This window comes from Nerophis ophidion, linkage group LG21 (genome assembly GCF_033978795.1).
Source record: "Nerophis ophidion isolate RoL-2023_Sa linkage group LG21, RoL_Noph_v1.0, whole genome shotgun sequence".
Taxonomy (NCBI): domain Eukaryota; kingdom Metazoa; phylum Chordata; class Actinopteri; order Syngnathiformes; family Syngnathidae; genus Nerophis; species Nerophis ophidion.
The window spans coordinates 24,437,102-24,460,611 of record NC_084631.1 but is presented as its reverse complement, the minus strand read 5'-3'; the positions used below and the strand labels follow the sequence as shown (position 1 = coordinate 24,460,611).

The 23,510-nt window shown below is 38.1% G+C and overlaps 1 protein-coding gene across 7 annotated transcripts in view; it reads right to left on the bottom strand.

Moving 5' to 3' along the window:
• Window positions 1-23,510, bottom strand: part of cnot10 (CCR4-NOT transcription complex, subunit 10) — a 40,772-nt gene that overhangs the window by 6,000 nt on the left and 11,262 nt on the right. For 5 of the 7 annotated variants that reach the window (XM_061882305.1, XM_061882302.1, XM_061882303.1 and 2 more), the window contains exons 2-15: window positions 22,805-22,896; window positions 17,799-17,960; window positions 17,571-17,721; window positions 17,348-17,487; window positions 14,492-14,566; window positions 14,332-14,415; window positions 11,145-11,262; window positions 10,853-11,002; window positions 8,354-8,556; window positions 8,136-8,257; window positions 7,787-7,966; window positions 4,767-4,847; window positions 4,584-4,697; window positions 4,332-4,462 (exon numbers count right to left, since the gene is read on the bottom strand). In XM_061882305.1, coding sequence (XP_061738289.1) covers window positions 4,332-4,462; window positions 4,584-4,697; window positions 4,767-4,847; window positions 7,787-7,966; window positions 8,136-8,257; window positions 8,354-8,556; window positions 10,853-11,002; window positions 11,145-11,262; window positions 14,332-14,415; window positions 14,492-14,566; window positions 17,348-17,487; window positions 17,571-17,721; window positions 17,799-17,960; window positions 22,805-22,896 — 1,803 coding nt within the window. Of the gene's footprint in view, window positions 1-4,331; window positions 4,463-4,583; window positions 4,698-4,766; window positions 4,848-7,786; window positions 7,967-8,135; window positions 8,258-8,353; window positions 8,557-10,852; window positions 11,003-11,144; window positions 11,263-14,331; window positions 14,416-14,491; window positions 14,567-17,347; window positions 17,488-17,570; window positions 17,722-17,798; window positions 17,961-22,804; window positions 22,937-23,510 lie in introns of all 7 variants that reach the window. The other 2 variants (XM_061882304.1, XM_061882307.1) reach the window with 2 other exon arrangements.

Genomic DNA, 23,510 nt, shown 5'->3' with positions numbered 1-23,510 from the left:
TTGGTATGGAGGAAAAGCGGACGTGGACGACAGGTTGTGGAGGACGCTTGAGGCAGTGCCTTTAAGGCCTGCCCTCAATATTGTTGTCCGGGTGGAAATCGGGAGAAATTGTGGCAAATGGATGGCTCGGGAGATTTTCAGGAGGGGCACTGAACTTTGGGAGTCCCCCGGGAAAATGGGGAGGGTTGGCAAGTATGAGAATTTGCGGTGTTACAGCGTGGGGGTGTATAATACCAGCGGGCCAGCTCAAATGTTAAATTGATTTTGCCTCAAGGGCCAAATAAAATTATACGGCAGGCCAAATTTGGCCAACAGGCCAGAGTTTGACACCTATGATCTACATCAACAATATGATTTGTCTGAGTGGCTAGACAGGACATATTTAAGAGGGAAAAAAAAAGAGATTTTTGATTTTTTGGGGATCAATTAAGAATCGTTATAAGACTCGGCATTCACTAGATTGAAATGTTATTCAGTAAAATAAAATTTCTTCACATTCATAGTGAAGTATGTAGGCTTGTTTTGGTGTGAACCACAAACAGACCAAATGTAAACAATAAGGTTCATTTAATAGGGGTAACATACAATGATTGATGACAAGTAGTTTGCAGACATGCCATTAATGGTTGGGTGAGCTTCACAATACCAATATTGGAACCTTGAGTATTGGCCATTATTCATTCCATTTGATATCAGCAGGAATCATACAGAACATACTTGCATTGTTTAGGAGTGTGGAATATTTGAAAAGGTTTGATTAAGTGAAATGAGAACAATGTTAGGTACAGTATGAAAAACACCTAACCATTTATTAATAACTGTCTGGAATGGACTCATTCTGTCTTTAAGTTGAAGTGGAGTAGTAATTGCTTTTTTGTTTCCCCCAGTGGCCACATTAACTCATAAAGTCAAGCTCATGACACTGTTAGTTGAATGATACAGACACGTTTGTTACTTGATACTTTCTAATAATCTTGGAGACTTTGTATGTGTAAGTAATATGCAACTATATTTATTTGTTACTCTAAAAATGTGCTGTTTTACATTGCAATATTGTTCAATTACTTATGTCTAGCTTGTGTGCTATTGTCTGCTATGCTGTGGTGTAGCTTCTAGCTCCTAGTCCTAGTTCAGGGGCGCTCACACTTTTTCTGCAGGCAAGCTACTTTTCAATTGACCAAGTCGAGGAGATCTACCTCATTCCTATTTATAATTTATATTTATTTATTTATGAAAGAGACATTTTTGTTAACAAGTTAATGGTGTTTAATGATAATACAAACATGTTTAACACACATAGATTCCTTTCTTTCATGAAGACAAGAATATAAGTTGGTGTATTTGATTCTGATGACTTGCATTGATTGGAATTAGACAGTGGTGTTGATAACGTCCGCATTTTCAAATGGAGGAAAAAAAAAGTTCTCCTTTCTGTCCAATACCACATGAAAGTGGTTGGATTTGGCATCTCATTTGTCCAACTTGCATACTCGTTTTTAAACACTTTGTTATGAGAGTAGCATATGTGTGTGGCCCTTTAATGTCTGGCAGCAGGTGAGTGACGTCAGTGACTGTGCGGGTGGGCAAGCAAGTGAGAAAGCGGTCGCTGAGGGCGGGGGAGAAATACATTGGCATCAAACTCCGTAGCTTGCTAGCTTGTGCACGCTAGCTTTCTGAGACTCTTATTTTGTTAGCACAGGGAGGATGAAACAGGTCTTTTATGGTGAAGACAGGAACTGTGCTGTCGGTCTTTAGAGTTTTGACAGTAGGTACGGAGTCTCTAGAAATAAAATGTGTTTCTCTGCGTCCGCCCTGTTAGTGATTTTTTTTCTTAAATATGAGCTCGCAGCAGCCAGCGTCATCTCACAAGATCCTCGGGTGCCGAGAATGTCAAACAACTGACGAAAGTGAAGTCTTGGTATGATTGATGATTGCTAATTTTTATGTCCATTTCTTAATGCCTGGCTTGAGATCGACTGACACACCCTCCGAGATCGACCAGTCGATCGCGATCGACGTAATGGGCACCCCTGTCCTAGTTTATAGGTTAGCATGTTTACCTCTGTTTTGTGATTTTTGGAAGTTAACGACCTTAACTGGTTGAGAAGCTTCCATCCATCCATCCATTTTCTACCGCTTGTCCCCTTTGGTGTCGCGGGGGGTGCTTTGCACAAGTAAACACTTGACTGGACTGCTTGTACCGGAGCTTATATTGTAGAATTTACATGCAAGTTGATATAATCAAATAATTGTTTTTTTTTGGTAGTGGACTGATATCCGATATCAATTTTGGATCAGGACAGTCCGGGTGAGTTTGAAAGAGGTCAGTATGAACATTTATTACATTTTCGATGGGCCAAGTTTGGCCCCTTGGCCCCACTTTAGGCAATACTGGTCTACAAAAATATAACAACCAATACCGGTTTCGATCCCGTAGCATTGCAACAACGTGGCATTTTAGCTTTCAATAAGCAAATGCAATGCTAAAGCCACCTTTGTTGCCCATTTACATAGACAAAGTAAAGAAGGTGTTAAAATCTATTGTGCACATTCTTATAGAGAAACTGCACATTTTTTTGGGAAGTTTGCCAATTGTTCACAATCATAATGAGAGACAAGCAGGCGAACATTTTTTTTTTAATTTGCATTATGACATCTAAACATTGTCTTGTTCTAGGTGGCTAGCAATGCAGCAAATGTTAGCCACCAATTCTGCCTCTAAAACACCTTAAAAATGCTTTCAAAAACTTTCAACAATATTTAATGTACGTTCTGTAACGTGTATTGTAACCAAACTGTAGCAACATTGTTATTGTCAAAGCAAACACTAAGGAACTTTTTCTCTAGCACCTTGCGAGGGCATGCTTCGGCATTAGCATCAATAGCTGAATAGCTTTTGAGTTCGCAATGCACAACACAATGCAATAGGACACCAATCTGTACTGACAGAAAAACATAAAATTATATTACAGTATCTGTAAAGTATTATTTCATGTTTTTTTTGTACACGACTAGCTTGACAGCGTATATACTGTAGTTGTACTAACAAGCATGATCATGATACATTTTACCGTGACTCACTTGATGGACAGTTGCCCGATTGGTCCAGCTGGCTGGCGACAATTTTTTCCAGATTATTTTGGGTAAGCACACCATTAGTGTCGGCATAGCATGGCTCCAAGTTCCACATTAACAATGTCAAGTCCCGCCAACTTCACTCTCTCCCACTCCGTCTGCTCCAGCGTCTCACTCATCCTTCGTGCTGGCTTCTAAAAACAGCAGCGTCCTCCGTATATTCAGCTTAAAAAAAATAAGGTTTTGAATCCTCATTTGTCCAAAAACAGTGGTCATTGTTGTTTGTTACCAAGTCTGCCAATATTAGAACAAACTCGTTTGTTTCCTGAAGTAGGAACACACATTTGCTGCCAGAAGTCTGTTGCTACAGAAATTAAAATACATGCACTGAAGAAATAAGTTCCGGTAATGCTAAAAACCGCTAAATGGTGAAAAAAAAAAAAAAAAGCAAATATTGTACATATTACATATTGTTATGAAGGTGTCTATCACTACATTTTATTATGTACTTACAGTGTGTATATAAAACATATTACATATTGTTATGAATGGGTCTGTTACTAAATTAAACATATACTTGCAGTGTGTATATTGTACATATTACATATTGTTATGAAGATGTCTGTTACTACATTATATATATACTTGCAGTGTTTATATAAAACATATTACATGTTGTTAACTTACTCAGTGGCATACTGGTTAGAGTGTCCGCCCTGAGATCGGTAGGTTGTGAGTTCAAACCCCGACCGAGTCATACTAAAGACTATAAAAAAATGGGACCCTTTACCTCCCTGCTTGACACTCAGCATCTAGGGTTGGAATTGGTGGTTAAATCACCAAAAATGATTCCCGGGCGTGGCCACCGCAACTGCTCACTGCTCCGCTCACCTCCCAGGGGGTGATCAAGGGTGATTGGTCAAATGCAGAGAATAATTTCGCCACTCCTAGTGTGTGTGTGACAATATATAACATTGATGGAGGGTTTTAACATTGTTGTAGAGGGCTTTGAAGGCTACTACGGTGACTCCCGGTAGCCGCATCTTGCAAGCATTTTTTTATAATTCTTAAAACTCCTAAAAATAAAAAACGTGTTGTCGCTCATAATGATTGTGAACGATAGGCAAGTTTTTCTTTTTTAAAGTGCAGTCTCCGTTTAAGAATGTTTTAAGTAAATCCTAAAAGTTTATTTTTTTCCACGTGTACACATTTTTTTATCCACTTAGTAACTGTAACCACACGTAAAAGCAGCAGACCTGGGTCTTGCTCACTGGTCATGGTCCCCATCGACACATCAGTGACGTTCTCTGGGTTGAGGTGAACGATAGCGTCAGAGATCCTGTCCAGTGACATGAGGGCCTCAGCAGCATAGAGGTGACCGAGGAACCTCAACACATAGATATACACATAGATAAACACATTGATTCAAAAGAGTATGGACTCTGAGGTCAAGAATCACTCATCAAAAAGTCAAATTCAAGGTCTGGAGAAAGAGCAGCAAAACTTACTTGAGGGATCCTGACAGCTTGGTTTGATGGAGCAGTTTCTCAGCATGGTTTAAAGCCATCAGGTTATCTCCCAGTGCTAATGCAACATAGGCACTGCATGCCAAGATGGAGCACCTGCACACCAAACATAGGGTCAACAACTGCCTGAAAAGCCTCTCGATGTTGAGGTCCAGGTCTATTTACCTGAGGTTTTCTACTTCCTGTTTCCTGAGAGGAGACGATGGCACTGCTGAGAGTAACTTGTCTGCTTCCTGACCTTTACCACTGCAAAAGATAAGAGCACACTTTAGGAGCTGTGCCTCACAATACACATAAATAAACATTTACCCAAACTATTAGCTTTCCTAAACAGAAGGGTAAGTATTAGGGGTATTTTTTTTAAACATTTGTTTATTTAAATTTTTTAGACAGACATTTAACATAAATACTGTACAGTACGATACAAATTAAATGTACTTTTTCCCCCCAACCCTAAAAACAAAATCAGTCAAATTTAAGTAAATATTAATACGAAGCCACAATTAACTGCACTTTGATTTTGCCTCAATACGGTTCAACAGTACACAAAAGCAAACAAAAAACTCATCAATCAACCACAGTTTAACCACGTCTCAATTGGGGCCAAACTGGGGATCCCTCTCTTCTACATCACGTCTTGGAAACCAACCCACACTTCTCGAAACCTCACAGAACAATCACCAAATGTCAACCTAATTTCCTCCAGTTTGAGAAATTACAAAACATCTTTAATCCAGCGGATGTGGCAAAGAGGCACATTTGCGTTCCAATTTAGTACAATGAGTCTTCTCGCCAATAACGTACTGAATGCTATAAGATTCTTTTTGAATTTCCTAAGAGAAGATGACAGAGGCTTAATTTTTTCATTAATTACCATAGGCAAATAGTTAGAAAAAATTCAGTTTTATAACTGCACAGGGACGGACAAAGCCAAAATATATGTATGAAGTTAGTTGGAGACTGTTGACACCGATCACAAAATACGTGATCGGTGTCTGTCATACATCTTAGCCAGTCGGACCTTGGTATAAGTGTGATGTATTAGCGTGTTTAGCACAAATACAAGACTTCCATCCATCCATTTTCTACCGCTTATTCCCTTTTTGGGGAATACAAGACTTTTGGACTCTAATTCAAATCTCTGTGCCGCTCGCCTCAGACAGGGTCGCTCCAAAGTCACCCTCCCAAAGTGACTTGATCAAATTTAGAGACTAAGGATGTAAATGAAAAAATTGGTTATAAATACGTGCAATTGATCCTTTTAAAATTGCGCCCTGAAGTAAAGGGGAATACCAAATAAGTGATATACTGAGGGGCCCCACCATGCATCGCACGGAAAGCACGGAAAGTTAAGATTAAAATCTTAAACTCAATGCGGAATTTGACTGGAAGCCAATGAAGAGTTGGTAGAATGGGGATAATCTGGGCAGTTCTGGGTGCACCGGACAAAAGTCTGGCAGCCGTATTCTGTACAGTCTGAAGTCTCTTTTGAGGTGCGTTGTTCAAAAGTGTGAAAACAGAACTGAACGTGTAAACCAGTGGTTCTCAACTATATTTCACTGATGTACCCCCTGTGAAAATGTTTTTAATTCAAGTACCCCCTAATCAGAGCAAAGCATTTTTGGTTGGAAAAAAAAGAGATGAAGTAAAATACAGCACTATGTCATCACTTTCTGATTTATTAAATTGTACAAGAGTGCAAAATATTGCTCATTTGTAGTGGTCTTTCTTGAACTATTTGAAAAAAAAGATATAAAAATAACTAAAAACTTGTTGAAAAATAAACAAGTGATTCAATTATAAATAAAAATTTCTACACATAGAAGTAATCAACTTAAAGTGCCCTCTTTGGGGATTGTAATAGAGATCCATCTGGATTCATGAACTTAATTCAAAACATTTATTCACAAAAAAAGAAATCTTTAACATTAATATTTATGGGAGATGTCCACATAAAATCTAGTTGTCAACACTGAATATGGCATTGTTGCATTTATTTTCACAGTTTATGAACTTACATTCATATTTTTTGGAAGTATTATTCAATAAATATATTTATAAAGGATTTTGGAATTGTTGCTATTTTTTAGAATCATCATCATCAGCCGTTGTCAGTCCACTGCTGGACGAAAGCCTCAGCATGTTTCTGCCATTTGGCGTACTTTTCATGCTGGTTATTAGCCTGCACCTTCCACGCTGGCTTGGTGCGGGTTGGAAGGGGTATTTTAAATCAGTGATCCTTTTCCTAGACTAATTGCCTTACTGGGCTGTTGAACTTAGTCTGTCCTCTTTGTTGTCCGCGCCCCATTTACCCAGGGACCCGCTCAGCTTTATGGTGCTGACCGCCCGCCAGTCACAAGAGAAGGTGCAAACGGTTCTTTGTGTGCATTTTATAGACGTTAGTTGGGACTCAGTAACCCCACACACAACCTCCCATCTCATGCCTGGATGTAGTTTAACGTCATACCCAGGACACTTTTTAGAATATTTTTAAAAAAATCTCACATACCCCTTGGCATACCTTCAAGGACCCCCAGGGGTACGCATACCCCCATTTGAGAACCACTGCTGTAAATGATCCGTTTATAGATCTGTTTTCGACAGCAAATTTCTCACTTTATAGATATTTCTCAGGTAAAAAAAACAGTTTTTAGTCAGTTGACGACAAAGATTTTGACTGATCAAACACAAGCCCAAGATTTCTGAGGCTTATCTTAACAGACGCACCAAGGGAATTCTTGATTAGGGAGATCTTTTCATCTGGAACAATGATCACAGTTTCCGTTTTGTTAGAATTTATCTGAAGGTAATTTGAGGACAACCAGTTTTTTGATACACAATAAACAATAGATATTCCAGAATCTCCCCAAAAAAAGTGAAACTCTGAATCATTGAATGAGCAATACAGTTGAATATCATCTGCATACAAATGATAAACGTTTTCAAAACTATGGATCAACCGACCAAGAGGTAACAAAAATAAAACTGATAAAGTTTGATTGATTGAAGCAGATGGTAACAAGAAACAGTGGAGTTTTTGTGGCCTAGTAAAATCCGGGAAATTAGTTTAAAGTATGTTACCAGTCTGTCCCTAGTTGGTACCTTACCACTGTATTTTCAAAGATTTCTTTACCTATCATTCTTTTTGCGTCACATCTGAATGTGTGTTTGTTGTGTGTCCTGACCTGCAGGCGTCACTGTTTTCGCTGCCACTCTCAGTGCTTCCTGACTGACTGGAACTCTTGGAGCTGTTCTCTGTCTTTGCATCCGGCTGTTGGTGTTCCGGCAACAGCAAGAGAGCATTCCTTAAGCAGATGGCTGCAAACTCCATGCTGGCTACCGGGATGGCTGCTGATTGGCCCTCACTGCACCAACATACGGCACAATCAGAAGAGTGGCTCCGAATTACAAAACAAGTTCAGTGCTCAACAGTCATTCAGAAAAATATTGAATCCTCTCTTTAGCTTGTAATCCAGTTGGTTGTCGGACATATTTTGAATTCTGCTATATGATGTAGTGAGGGTAAGGACTCACCTGTAAATAGTGTTCTGCATGGACTGGGATGCCAAAACAATCTTGCGATGGTAACCCTGTCCGACAATTGACTGAACTATACCTTTTTTACATGGCAAACCTTTGTTTTCCTGTTCAGAACCCTGCACGCAAACAAGAAAAAAACAATACAAACCACTTGACAACTAGAGACTGTTAAATTTTTTAAATAAAAATGTCAAGGTGTGTGACTGACTTACCCCCTTATTAGCAGAGATGCAACACTCTGCAAGTCGCAGCCACAGCCGTGGGTTTGAATGGTAAACCTGCACGGCCTCAATCAGACACTCGAAGGCGGCCAAAGGCCTGCCAATGTGCAGCAACTGAATGCCACAGTTGTAGAGAAGCTCGTAGCGTTTGTTGGCTAGGAGAGCACACATGGGGATACCTGTGAATTTTTTGGCTAGAGCGAGAAAGAGAAATAAATGGAATTAAGTTGTCATACTGCACAGTTCTGTTGTTGCACTTACAAAGCTAACACATGAACCAAAAGGGCAGAAAAGTTGTGTACGTTGTTTTCCACGACGAGTAAGTTAAACAACTTAACTTGAGCAAACTTTGTACTTGGCATTCTTGGGAACATGCAGGCCAAGCAGCACACGTTAAGTGAGGTGAAACATAGATATTGATCCTTTGCAATGGAAGTGAGTTTTTTAGTAAATAAAACCACTGGTGTTCTGTATTTATAGATTTTTTGATTTTAGAAGTTGACTCAATCATTGCATTAATCGTCACATCAAATTGTGTGGAAAGCTGTTTTGAATTACACTGACAGATATCATTTGTTCATTAAATCTCATATCAAATGTGTTCGTCAACACGAGTCGTGAGTGTAAAATAAATCTATCGCCGTGATAGCAGAAACTAAACTCTATAATGCGCATAAATGTATGGCAACCTCTATTGCTATGAATTGTATTTGATCATCACTAACTATAATAAATAGGGATCTAATGGTATCATAAGTATCACAGTATTTTATTCTAAACTACATTTCCCAGAATTCTCTACGTAGCGCGGGACGGCAAAGTGGGGACGTTGAATGCCGTGAGCAGGAAGTGAAGTGTGTTCATACTCATAGATAACATGAAGTGTTTTTTTGGACATTAAATGTGTTCATAACTGGTTGAGTTATGTTGCTAACAAACAGACAAACAAGCCCAGGCCAAAACATAACCTCTTTGGTAAGAAAGTCTGCGTTCTACAAATCGTTTCGAACGTTTTAAGGCGACACAGGGCCGCACGGCCAGAAATCATAAAAAAAAAAAAAAAAAAAAAGTCCCACGCAAGAAAAACGTGTAAACTAAAAAGCTACTATTTTTATGCTGCTTGTCTGTCGTTGTTGCGGGGAGCTGGAACCTATTCCAGCTGCACTTTGGCGGAAGGCAGAGCTGGACAAGTTGCACAGAAAAGATTTTTGACAGCAACGAAGCCAAACATCAGTTTGTGAGGTTTTTTTAATTGATTGAAACTTTTGTTAGTAAATTGCACAGTACAGTACAGATTCTGTACAATTGACCACTAAATGGTAACACTTGAATAATTTTTCAAGTCCACGTTAATCAATAAATGGTACAAATATATACTATCAGCATAAGACAGTCATCACACAATATTTCGGTATTTACACTATTAAAAGTTAGAATGTTAGTTAATTTTTCTGAGAAACAACATTTTCCAGACTGATATGAAAAATGACCACTCTAGAGGACACTGTTTCCCATACTGTATAGTTTGAAAGACACTGAACTGTACATTGTTTTACACTTTAAAGACATCAACTGTGAGTTATTATTTTAAATATGTCGATGTTCCTGAACAATTATTTGCACTTAGAAACACTTGTTTGCAGTAATAAATATGTTTGTGTTCAATTATAGTAATTTATTGTAGCATTTCTGACACTTCATTTTACACACTAAAACATTTTAAACAAGCTTTTTTTTTTAACCTATACTGCAATAATATCGCTCTGTGGCCTTAATACCGTGATATCATATCGTGATATTTTAAAAAGTCATAGTCACATCCCTAATAATAAACAAACAAAAAACAATAATGAAGTAAATGGAAACTTGTATTTTTATAAATTGTATTTGATCAATACTAACTATAATAAACAAACAATAATCATGTTATCAATTGATTATGTGGGTTTAAGTTAGCTGGATATGACAAAGACATGTCTTCTGCGCTGAGTTGTTACTTTGTTTCATGTTTTTTTTGTAATTTGGGGTGTCTCGATAGCTTTTGCTTTTTGTAGTCAGCAACAAGCTTCTACATTATCTGTTATTTTATTCACAATTATCATTTATAATTCCGAAATTGTAACTGAGGGTCTTGTTAAGATGACTATTGGGTTTGATTTTGAAAATCATTCAATCTGTTTTATGTTTTGTTCCCCTACAGACCTTAATGAGGAAAAAATGCGCAGTACTGACACTGCAAAATCGTGGTTGTTCAATTTAGGCACAGTTTTGACTTTCATAGCCATGGTTTCAAACTTTTGAACAGCCTGTTTTGAGTTTGTTTTTGCAATTTTGATGCTGGACTGGCAGTCTGGTTAAAATCCAAAAGCCCAAACTCTGAATATTAAAAATACATGTCTGAAGGTGTTTTTTGAGGCAAGCAGAATAGTGAAGTAAAACCTTAATTATTGTCTGAGAAAAAGAGGAGACAATTGTGCTGCTTTGACTAACCTTGCCCATTACCGCCGTCTCCGAGCTGTGCACACGTGTGGTCATTCTCTTGTAAAGCCTTCTTGAAGTAGAAAATGCCGAGGTTATGTTTCCCCATTGCAAAGTGGATGCAGCCAAGATTGTTCCAGAACATACACCGCATGCATTCGCCTAAGAAGGGGACAGGACACAATTCAAAAGCTGTAAGGTCCTGAAGCATTGAAGCTGCATTGATGCTCAGCGACAGTTTAAATTATTTTCAAAGTATTCGCTGATCAGACAAAGACATTAGGAGAGGAAGAACATTTGTCACCTGTCTTGATGGGTCCGGGGTGTTCTGTTATGTTTGAGCTGTTGAGCAGCTTTACTGCTTTCCGGTAGTTTCCTCTCAGATATTCAAAGTTACTCTTGAGGAATAGTGAAGGCGTAGACTGAAAGGGAACAGAAGCTTAAGTTAATGCAAGTTCAGTTTTCTGTCTTTTTCTGGAATTATTTTGTAAGTTTACACCCATACAAAGACATGAAAAATCCATAATGTATTTAATGAGAGGCCAAAAGTATTCTAAGACTAACCACACAGTCCAGTTGCGATCGATTGAATGCACTGAGATCAACAAAAAGGTTGGTGAGAAAGTGAGAACCTTACTGCTAAATAAGACACATCAACATTCTGAAGTTCAACAGTTTAAAATCAACACCTGAGGGACTCGCACAAGACTACCAGGAGAACGTGATGTGGTCACGTGACATCAAAATGTAGGGGTTTGGCATCCATTGAACTGACGTGATGGTTTGCAGAGAAATATGGAATATAAATCAAACATCATCACACCTACTAGCAGACACGGCAGTGCACGTGTTCTGTACGGGGAATCTTACAGATCTTGGAATTTGAAAATGATCTGAGACTTCAGGTTGTCAAAAGTGCATTGCCATTTAGATGTGATGGAATCTGGTGACCACCTAGAGCAGGGGTGTCATACAGTTTTTTTTTTAGGGCCACATCGCGGTTATGGCTGACCTTGGAGGGCCGCTTGGAACAGTGGATAATATATGAATATACATATAAAAGGATTCGCCTCATGATATTGTTTCATGTATTTTTATGTGCACTGTAAAACCTTTTTTTTTTTTTTTATCTAGATTATGTGGTAAAAACATGGCAGCTCAGTTGCAAACATTTTATTTTCGGTGGTTTTTACACCATATTACTGTAAATGGTGTTCACTGTTTTTCACTGTATTTTTTTTTTTAAATCATAAAATCTCATATTTTTACAGTGTGCCATTTGATGGATAACTTGCCTTGAAATCGTAAGTCTAGCAGATTTTTAAGTATTAATATTTTAACAACAAAATAACATTTGGAATGTATGATCATATATATTTGTGGCATTATTACATATTCAAGTTTAAAACCTATGCAAGTGGCATTAAATATAGATTTTTTTGTCAACATGGAGATATATGGAAAGGTAAAGTACTTTATTGACACGTATGATTTCCAGGCCTTTGAGGGACAAAACAAATGATCTGGCCCTCGGGCCTTGACATTGACACCTGTAACTTGGAAGAACCGCCTGATGGCTGCGCTTGTATACCAACAATTAGGGATTTCTCTACATGTACTTGATCGTACTGCGACGCCACGGCAACATAAAAGCCGCCACAATAAGGGTTTTTTACATTTAAACAAATGAAAGTGACACACTATCTGAATGGATATATAGAGACTATCATAGGGTTTCCCCTAGATTGTCAAGATACCTGTGGCAGTGGGGGCATGGTCACATGACCTCATCTTATATTTGGCTTGATGATTGATTTTCTTTATTAAGGCTTTAAAAATGTTTCCATACATTTGAAAACAAATCTGTGTTATTATTAATAAGTATTAATACATATTTTATATGATATTGTTTTGCTCTATTTTCAATTGTTGCTTCTTATGGTACAAGGTAATTTGTTGAGAATGTCGATTTTTTTAGCATAAAATTGGCAATAAAAGTTAAAAATAGCGAGCGTCGGTTGTTTGACTTCTTCTGGGGGCTACAATACATTATATTAGTTTAATTGTTTTTTACGTAAAACAAAATTATTTTAAAGGTTTGGCGGCTCAGATTTTGCCATGGCAGTCTGCCACGTTTAGTTACATTAAGGGGAAACCCTGTATTATATACATTGTATTGACTATTGAATCATTGAAATTTCAGCCAACGAAATACTTTTATCACCAGGACAGCACTGCCGAAACAGGATGTTGTGATTCAAGTCAGCTTGTCTGTGATACGGAAGGACTTTAATACTAGCGGAAATTCTTGTCCCGAAGTTGCCAACTTCCCTTACCTGCCTTGTTCTAACATGCCGAGGGTCGTTCATTTTGGAGACCTGCTGCAGACATCGGTTTACAGGAGTGGCAATTGCGAGGGAAGTTCATCTTCTGCTAATATATATAAAAAGTGGTCAAATATTTACTTTTGAGTTTCAATTGCATGGACTAAATTTGTGCTAGAATGCATTTAACTTTTGTTCGAAATCAACTACTTTCGCGACAGCTCTCGCAAGTTTCTTCTCATTCATTCTCGCAGTGTCATTGTGCATTAAACAGTGTTGAAGCCGAGTATCCATTGACTTCAATGGGGGAGCATAGAGTGGGTTTTTCTACTGTTGCCAAACTAGACAAATATTGCTATGGGTTTTGTCCCGCCAACGGATGCTGAGCGTCTCTGGAAGTGAATGATAAGTGGGCTCGGCTTTGGCTGGCCTGGACGCTGGGCTTCCGCATGGTGATTGGACAATCTGTCTGAATCCTTTCTTGATTGACAGCAAAATGAGCGAAGCAGAGATCTTGAAATATAAATGACTGCCAGTGCATTTTTCAACTTTCATTTCGTTGTTCTGTGATGATACTTTACAATCCTGTAAGTGATGGTTTTTTTGGGGAAAAATCTAGCATACCGTATGTATATTTTTTATCTGTTATTGTAGACTGTATGCCAGTTTTGGAGAGTAGCTGAAAATGAGCTTCTTCCACTTGAAAGACCAGCAGACGCCACTAGTATATATCCTGTGTTACATTGTACAATAAGCAGCAACACAGAAAAAAAGTATATAATTTTGAAAACATATATGTTGATACAAGTTACTAATTACACAAAATAGTTTTTAAATATATGCACAAAACTTTATTTAGCCCTTTAAAAGAAAATATGAAATTATGCAAATTATATGATGACGTCATGTGGCCACACTTCTCGTCAAGCCCCATTGCCACAAGTATATTGGCAAGCTGGGGGCAACCCTGATAACACAAAATTACATTTAGCATGTAGGTCTAGTGCTGCAAACAGGAAGTTTCAAGATTTGTTTTGTTTGTTTTGTCTCTGTTAAAACAAAGCTACCAAAACATTATGGACTTTTCGTGTCTTTGTATAAAATCAGCCTCTGTGGTTGAAAATAGTTAGCTCAAAGTGTACACTGGAGATACCAAAAGAGACTCACATTTCCTGCCGTGTTCATCACGGACTTGATCTCCCTTTTACATGCCTTGGAGGATTTCATCTGGATGTAGGCCCTCACTTTGTACTGGTAAAAGAATAGCCAACAAATCATGTAGAGTAGCCATAGCACCAACAGTGCAGTTCCATCTCCTCTAACATACCTGGTGCATCTTCGATTTAGCTGCCTCAATCATGGCTGAGAACTCCGCCTTCTGGTTGCCCCCGTTTCTGTTGTTCTGAAAATAAACAATAGAGTTAATACGTGCTGTGTTTTTGTTTGCACACCCATTACGCTCAATTAGTCAGGGAATTCCTCATTAAGAATCATCTCAGTAGTGTGGATTTGACTTGAATATGCTGTGCACTACTTTCCTGCAATCAGCAGAGGCGCTGTTGATTCAACTAGTTTGGTATCCAGCTGGTAAGTTGAGCTATTATTACATGATTCTACTTCAACTATTTAATTCATAAATCAAAAACTTGTGAGAAACATTTTCTTTGCCCATAATATTTGAAATACAAGGGCACCTGCATATTTGGAGAGTTTTGGTGATGAAATAAATGTTTGTTTTTTTTATTTAATGAATTTATTTAATCACTTCATAAATTAAGTAAGTAACATGTATTTGTACAGCACTTTTCACAGACAAAAAAGGCACAAAGTGCTGCACAACAAAGTTAAATATTAGATATCACACCAAATATAAAAGGCCAATATACAATATATAACAGAATATAAAATAATATAAAAAGACAGCAAGAATACACAATATAAAAACAAAATAAAGACAAAATGAAAATCATAGCAGCCCAAAAGTAGGTAATTAAGAGCATGCGCAAATAAATGAGTCCGAGGATGCTTTTGAAGATGTCAACAGAGTCAATAGAGCACAATGAGGGCGTAAGACTGGTCCAATGCATGGGAGCAACAGTCTGGAACGATCAGTCACCTATGGTCCAAAAACAAGTGTGTGGGACCTTCAGCAGATTTTGACCCACAGACCTCAGAGCCCCAGTTGGGGTGTAAGGCTGGATCAGATCATTGAGGTGGTAAGGAGCCTGACCAAGCAAGGCTCTGAAGGCTTGAACCAGAATTTTGAACTTGATCTTCAGGACACTGGAAGCTGATGAAGTTATTTTAGAAATTAGGAAATGTGGGTCAGAATTCTTGCTGCAGAGTTTTGCACAAATGACAGTCAAGATAGCTCCTTCTTGTTCAGATATTAAAACAGACTGTTACAACAGTCTAAACATGAGGACACCAAAGCATAAATGATAAGCTCCAAATCAGTCTGACACAATGACATGTCTTTTCCCCAGTTTCTGAGGCTTTGTTTAGTGGATTGGCCTATCCATCCATCCATTTTCTACTGCTTATTCCCTTTGAGGTCGCGGGGGGCGCTGGTCCCTATCGCAGCTATAATCCGGCAGATGTTGGTGTACACCCTGGAGGAGTCGCCACCTCATCGCAGGGCCAACACAGATAGACAGACAACATTCACACTCAAATTCACACAATAGGGCCAATTTAGTGTTGCCAATCAACCTATCCCCAGGTGCGTGTCTTTGGAAATGGGAGGAAGCCGGAGTACCCGAAGGAAACCCACGCAGTCACGGGGAGGACATGCAAACTCCACACGGATTGGCCTAAATCACTTGAATAGTGTTTAATCCCTGGATTTGAATCATCAGGTGCAATGACCAGTGTTTCTGTTATCAGTTAGCCATTGTTTTATGTCCACCAAAGAATGAAGCAAGGAGTTGAACTTTTGAATCTCAGACGGCTTAAAAGTGCAGTAGAGCTGGATATCATCATCATAATATATAAACATAATATATTATGTATATATTTATATTATTATTGTGCTCCATTGAGTATTATATTACATATATGTGTGTGTATATACATTACATACACATGTATGCATAGATATATATAAATATATATACATATATAAACACACACACACACGTACAGTATATATATATACTATATATATATATATATATATATATACATATACATACATACATACATATACACACACAGTTGGGCAAAAAAGTATTTTCATCATAAGTACACTTCAACTGTGAGAGACAGAATGTGAAAAAAACATCCAGGAATTCACATTGTAGGAATTTTAAAGAATTTATTTGTAAATTATGGTGGAAAATAAGTATTTGGTCAACCATTCAAAGCTCTCACTGATGGAAGGAGGTTTTGGCTCAAAAATTCACGATACATAGCCCCATTAATTCTTTCCTTAACACAGACCAACCGTCCTGTCCCCTTATCAGAAAAACAGCCCCAAAGCATGATGTTTACACCCCCGTGCTTCACAGTAGGTATGGTGTTCTTGGGATGCAACTCAGTATTCTTCTTCCTCCAAACATGAAGAGTTGAGATTATACCAAAACGTTCTATTTTGGTTTCATCTGACCACATGACGTTTTCCTAATCCTCTGATGTATCATCCATGTATCCATTTTGGTATAAACTCAACTCGTCGTGTTTGGAGGAAGAAGAATACTGAGTTGCATCCCAAGAACACCATACCTATTGTGAAGCATGGGGGTGGAAACATCATGCTTTGGGGCTGTTTTTCTGCTAAGGGGACAGGACGATTGATCCATGTTAAGGAAAGAATGAATGGGGCCATGTATCGTGAGATTTTGAGCCAAAACCTCCTTCCATCAGTGAGAGCTTTGAATGGTTGACCAAATATTTAGTTTCCACCATAATTTACAAATAAATTATTCAAAATTCGTACAATGTGGATTCCTGGATTTTTTTTCACACTCTGTCTCTCACAGTTGAAGTGTACCTATGATGAAAATTACAGACCTCTGTCATCATTTTAAGTGGGAGAACTTGCACAATCGGTGGCGGACTAAATACTTTTTTGCCCCACTGTATACATATACATATATCAAAAAGTTTGACCACCCCAGATGTAGACATTTTTGGAACCGAAATGAATGACAAAAGTATCAACACAGATGTGAGCACTGGTTACCTCTCCTTTGCCGTTCTTGTTGCTTCCTTGTACAGACAATTTATCCAGCACAGCCAACAGGTGCAGGGCCTTTTCTGGCTGGAAGGTGAGCAGGTACAAATCCACCAGCAGAAAATACACGGCTTGGGAAAACTTCTCTTCTAGGGCAAATACAACAATGACTGCATGCCACACTGGATGGTTACATTTTAAAAACAATCAAAGCATGATATCACAAACATACCAAACGGTTCCAGAAACTGATACAGCTTCTCTCCGATGGAAATGGCTTCAGAGTATTGACGCATATGATAGTGGACAATGGCTTGGTTGTAGTACAAAAAACTATTTTCCACATCATCCAGCCCATCACTGTCTTCTGTTGCTGTGTGAACCTGCATTGAAGTCATAGTGATTAAGAAAAATGTTGACATTTCACTCTAAATGAACCACATGAGCCATCAACAGTTACCTGGTTCCTCATCGCCATTAGGCTTTGCTTCAGAGTTCCTGTGGTAGTTTGACCGCTTTTATAAAACTCTACAACAGCTTTATTCAGGGCAATCTTGTAGTCTTCTTTGTTCAGGTCATGCAAGGCTTCAAGGTGTCGTAGAGCCTCGTTGTACTTACCAGCCTGAGGATACAGTGTTGACATGTTTATTTTCATTACACTCAAAATGAGAGCTGTTCTGTTGCATAAGACAAAGGGTAGAATTTAACTACCATTTATCAGCCATGTCCACACAAACACAGATACTTAATAAACGCATACTTACATCTGCGTTTCCGCCTCTTGTCCACATGTAAACGCATACTTTTGTCCTTAAAAACGCAGACTTTTGCAAACACTGACCAAAGTGTAGCGTTCCAAAACTCTCCACTTAGTGTATGTGTGTAAACGGCACAGAGACTTGTACACCTCTGATGACATCACGGTTGTGCGCTGTTATTTCCAAAGCTCAACAAGACTGCCTTTGCTGGCTTTAAACGCACTATAAGAGGACTTATTGTATGTTTCAACGTAAGCATGCTGCTATTTTCACTCAACATTAACAAAGAAGACACATCAAAATGGGCTTTGCGACACTCCCGACAGCGCTAATGAGGGTCAGCTGTTTTGGATACAATCGCTGTCGAACTTCCACCTGATGGGACAACTTTGACCAGCTAGACTTTTTGCTTCGTGTCATAAGAAAGGTGCAAAATTAGCTTGTGTTTTTAGTCCTTATTTAACGACAAATCATGAAGTTAACTGACGTGTGTTGCTTCCATTTGTGTAGATGGATCCGGGCACGACCGTGCACAAGCGTAAAAAGTGACCACGCAACTAAAAAAACATGATTCAAGATCCTCCTTGCTAGTGTGCTGATGTTAAAGACAATTCAAACTTCATTGCACATATAATATATCACTTTCGATGATTATATGCTTTATAATTCCAACACAGTTTTGCAGAGGCACACACAGGTCCGTGCACTTTAGGTACTTAAACATGTAACAGTTTTTTTGGCTCCTTGTTAGTGTGTGCTGATTTTAGAAATAATGTACACTTCACTGTACATGTAACATATCCCCATGTTGCTTATTATACATGCTATAATTATATGAGTGTTGGGTTTCAGCAGCACAGGCGTGCATGCGTGTATTGAACACTGAAAAAAAGATTCATAATGTTCCTAGGACTCTGTGTAGGTGCAGGCTGGTTTTGCAGATATTGTACATGTCATTGTCTGTCTAGTTTATCAAAATAAACATTATAATAACAGAGGTGTAATGCCACCAAGTCAACTGTTGCAACTTTTTCCAGGCTTCTGATTGGAAAAATGTGCATGACAGCAGGTGTATGCGTTTGTGTGTAGACAGACAGTTTTGAAACTACACTTGTGTGGACGGGGATTGTTTTAACATCGGTTATGTTTTTTTGAAACTCTCATTTTTTGTGTCGACATGGCCTGAAATGACTTATTTCTTGCCCTTGGTTTTGGTCATATAAAAGTCAGTATTTTCAACTGGTGCACTCTAGCTCCAGGCACTGTATCAGTGGTGATTGCTCTGAGACTGCCTGCTAAAATGTCAAATTTGTTCAGTTGTGTTCACATTCCATGGACTATATATATGTGCTAGAACATGTTCAACTTTTGTTTATAATGAGCTACTCAGCACAGGCCACCGACGCAACTTTCTTCCCATTGATTGTGTTAGCGTCACAGTGCATTAAACACATGTGAAGCTCAGTGTGTATTGACTTGAATGGGGGACCATAGAGTGGGTTGTTCCACTGCAGACACACTACACAGCCATTGGATGAATACTTTGTTTTGTCCCGCCCTATCAGACGCTCGGCGTCTCTGGGGGTCTATGGGGCAGTGGACTGAGCTCAGCTGACCTGGATATTAGGCTTTCGCATGATGATTGGATGATCGATCTGAGGATAAATAAGTTTTGATTTGACAGCATGAGTCAGCGATATTGAAATACAGTATAAACCACTGCCAGAGCATTTTTCAACTTCCATTTTATTTTTCTGAGTGGATAGTTCCAATCCTCTTAGTGACTTTTCTTAGTTAAAAACGACTAGCAACAAATCTCGCGTCTTTTTATGATGTTAGTGGAAACTACATTGTTTAGAGACTCTGATTTCTGTTGTTTTTTCAGTTTCCGTCCCAAAGCACTCACAGGTGGTCACACTAGCCTTGTGCAGCAGCTTCAGCTAGCGAGCGCACAAGCAAGCTCCACATTATGGCATCAATTTGAATATTGTCGGCCAGAATTTGACAGTCATTTGAGAGTCTTCCTTACGAGGAGATTGCGAGAACACTCGTCAAGTTTCTTGAAAAGATACTTAGTATGTATGACAGGGACACAAAAAAGGAACAGAGGATACAATTTACGTATAAATAATGCATATGTAGGCCAAAGAAATGAGCTCCCCCTCCCTCAAAGATGAGCAGCCGCCACTGCCTCCTATATGTTGACATTACCCCACTGGGTACATTGTCAAGTACCGATACAAAGACAATCAGACTCCTCTCCCCAGCATCTTCGCGTCTTTTATTTAGCTGTGCTAAGCTGGGCTTTTATTTGGTTTTCTTTGTTGCTGCCGAGTACTACCTAGCTTGTCATGTCAGTTAGGTTCTATATTAGCACTGTAGGATGACATTTTTTTTCTCTGATTGTCTCACACACACTAGGTGTTGTGAAATTATCCTCTGCCTTCAGTTGCATGTAATTATACTGCCTATTAAAATATACATGTTTATGTTGTACAAAGATGCTGCTTTGGAATTCACAGGGCTATATCTGGGAGCTCAGGTACTAAATTTGGTGCAATTTACAAGTGTAAAGAGTGCTTGTATGACAATATTGAATTATTTAATATAGTTATGTACAAGGGTTGTCCCGATACTAATACTTTGGTGCAAGTACCAAAATATATTTCAATACTTTGATACTTTTCAAAATAAAGGGGACCACAAAAATATTTCATTATTGGCTTTATTTTAATAAAAAATGGTATTATACATTAAACATATGTTTCATATTGCAATCAAATAACTTATGCATGAAATAAGAAACCTTGTCTGTTAGTGGTAAGTAAGCAAACAAAGGCTTCTAACTTGTCTGCTGACGTATACAGTAACATATTGTGTCATTTCTCATTGTAATATTTTTGCAAAATTATTAATCTACTTGTTCATTTACTGTTAATATATGCTTAATTTCTGTTTTAACATGTTCTATCTACACTTATGTTTAAATATAATAATCACTTATTCTTCTGTTGTTTTATACTTTACATCAGTTTTGGATGGACTTACAAATTTTGGTATCAATCCAATACCAAGTAGTTACAGGATCATACATTGGTCATAATTAAAGTTCTCCAATGTCCGGACGTATTTCCTGACTTAACAAACAATAACAAAATAATATTAACAGTAATAACAATTACAAAAAATATCGACGGTAACATTGTAGTATGTATGGCTTTTGTATTTGATATTGTTGCAGTCAATGTCTGTGTAGACCCACTCATTGCATTTGTTTACATTTAGGAGTGCTGGCTTGCTGTTAGCAGTTAGCTATTGTATGCTCCTACGGTGTTTATGTAAGCTATTTCTCGTCTTCAGGAATGATAATTGTAAGAAAAGTAACTTTATTTGTCATCATGGAGGCAAGGATTAGTGATTTAGAAGTTGCTAAAACTTAGACAAACTTTAATGATCCACAAGAGAAAAAAATTGTTCCACACAACAGCTCACTTACAAAGGATGGAAAGAGATGGTAAAAATCTTGCAGACAGCAGATTGACGTCAGCAGCCAGCTCGTTAACGGCTAACAAGAGCAAGAGCTAAGCACTTCTTGCAGAGCGGCGCTTCAGTGTTTATAGCTTCAAAGTTATCCGGAGGTTTTAGGCCAAAATGCGTCCATTTTCCCTTTTCAATCTCAACACTATTTCTGCTTGTAAGTACTCTAAGTGTGCGTTGCCTAACCTGCGCTTCTGCTCATTTTACCAGCATTGTTACGATGTGAGGATGGAGCGGTGTCATGACCGGGAAAAAAAATGTTTTTAATTCATTAGTACTGCGGTACTTTATTCATACCAGTATACTGCACAACCCAAGTGTGTACATACATACAACAATACACAAATACATACATTTAGATATATAAAGTACTATCTATCCATCCATATATTTAAATGTATATATATTTGTGTATTGTTGCTATGTAATTTACTAAAATTAAAGGTGGGGAAAAAAATTTTTTTAGATACATCGCAATTCGGACATGGATGATTATAAAATCTATCAGTAAAAGTCATTAATCGATATATTTATTGTAAATAAAGTAATCGAGCATAGCCATTTCACCTGGAGACATTTACCTGTTTTGCACACATTTTTATTGATTTAATAAATGTGATGGTAATTTAAAAGTTTCAAGTGATAAACGTGTATTTAGTGAAACGAAAAGTAAAAGTGTATCAATGCACATGAATTAAAAGGTGCATCAACAATCTATTTTTTTTTGAAACGTAGCTCCTGAATCAGAATTGTAATCAAATCGTGAGGTGACCAAAGATTCCCACCACTAACCATAATTGTTCCAAAATTGTCCAATATGACCAGAAAATGTTGCTAAATTTGTCACTAGCTGCTTATGAGGAGCGGTATGAAGCAGAACTACGATGTCATCGACTGTACCGAGTTTTATCGATAAACTGCATTCACAGTCTTCCAGTGGGAGGTGTTTGAGCAAGAGGTAACCGGTTACACTAAACGTAGATGTGGTGTTCCAAATTCGTTTGGAAAAGAAATTATGCGAAAACACTCAAGCTACCCATTTATCTATAAAGCGAAGACAGGCAAAGTTGTGATACACAAATAAAAGTAAAGAACAGAGTGGTGCATAAAATGTTTTGTGATGAGTGCGCGGAAAAATCAAGTGAATCAAGACAAAAGTGGTAAGACTTACCAAGAACGATTCATATGCACATGCAGCCATTTCTTTCTCTTGGTCGGTCATTCCAGGTGACGACAAGTTGTCATGCTTTGCTTCCATTTGCTCTGATCGGACAGAAGTCACAAATAGGATTATTTGTATCTCCTGAGAACAAAGTCACGCAAAAGAGGTAAGCGATAGATACTACTACTTTTACAAAAGTACACAGTCATTGATGACCATTTTCATTCATTTTCACTTGGACTATTTTTCAAGACCATCAAATAATGCTTTTATCTAAAGGGGAACTGCACTTTTTTTTTAATCGTTCACAATCCTTATCAGAGACAAGAAGACCTTTTTTTTTTTTTGCATTCTAATATGTAAAAATCGGCTCGTTCTCGGTGGCTAGCAATGCAGCTAAAAGGAGAAATCCATTCTGCCTCTAAATCACTTTAGAAACGCATCCAAAATGTGTCAACAATGCTATAATGTAATAACAAAGCTGTAGCGACTTTGTTTTTGTAAGAGCGAACACTGAGAATTGGTTTTTCCAGCATACATTCCACCTGGCCTTGCAACGGCATGCAACAGTGTTTGCCATAAACTAGCTCCTATGTCAATAGCTGAATGGGTTTTGTATTAGAAATAACAATGCGATAGGACACCAATCTGTACTGACTGAAAAACATCAACCATTATGATCTGTAAAGCCTTAGCTCGACAGCGTATGTACTGT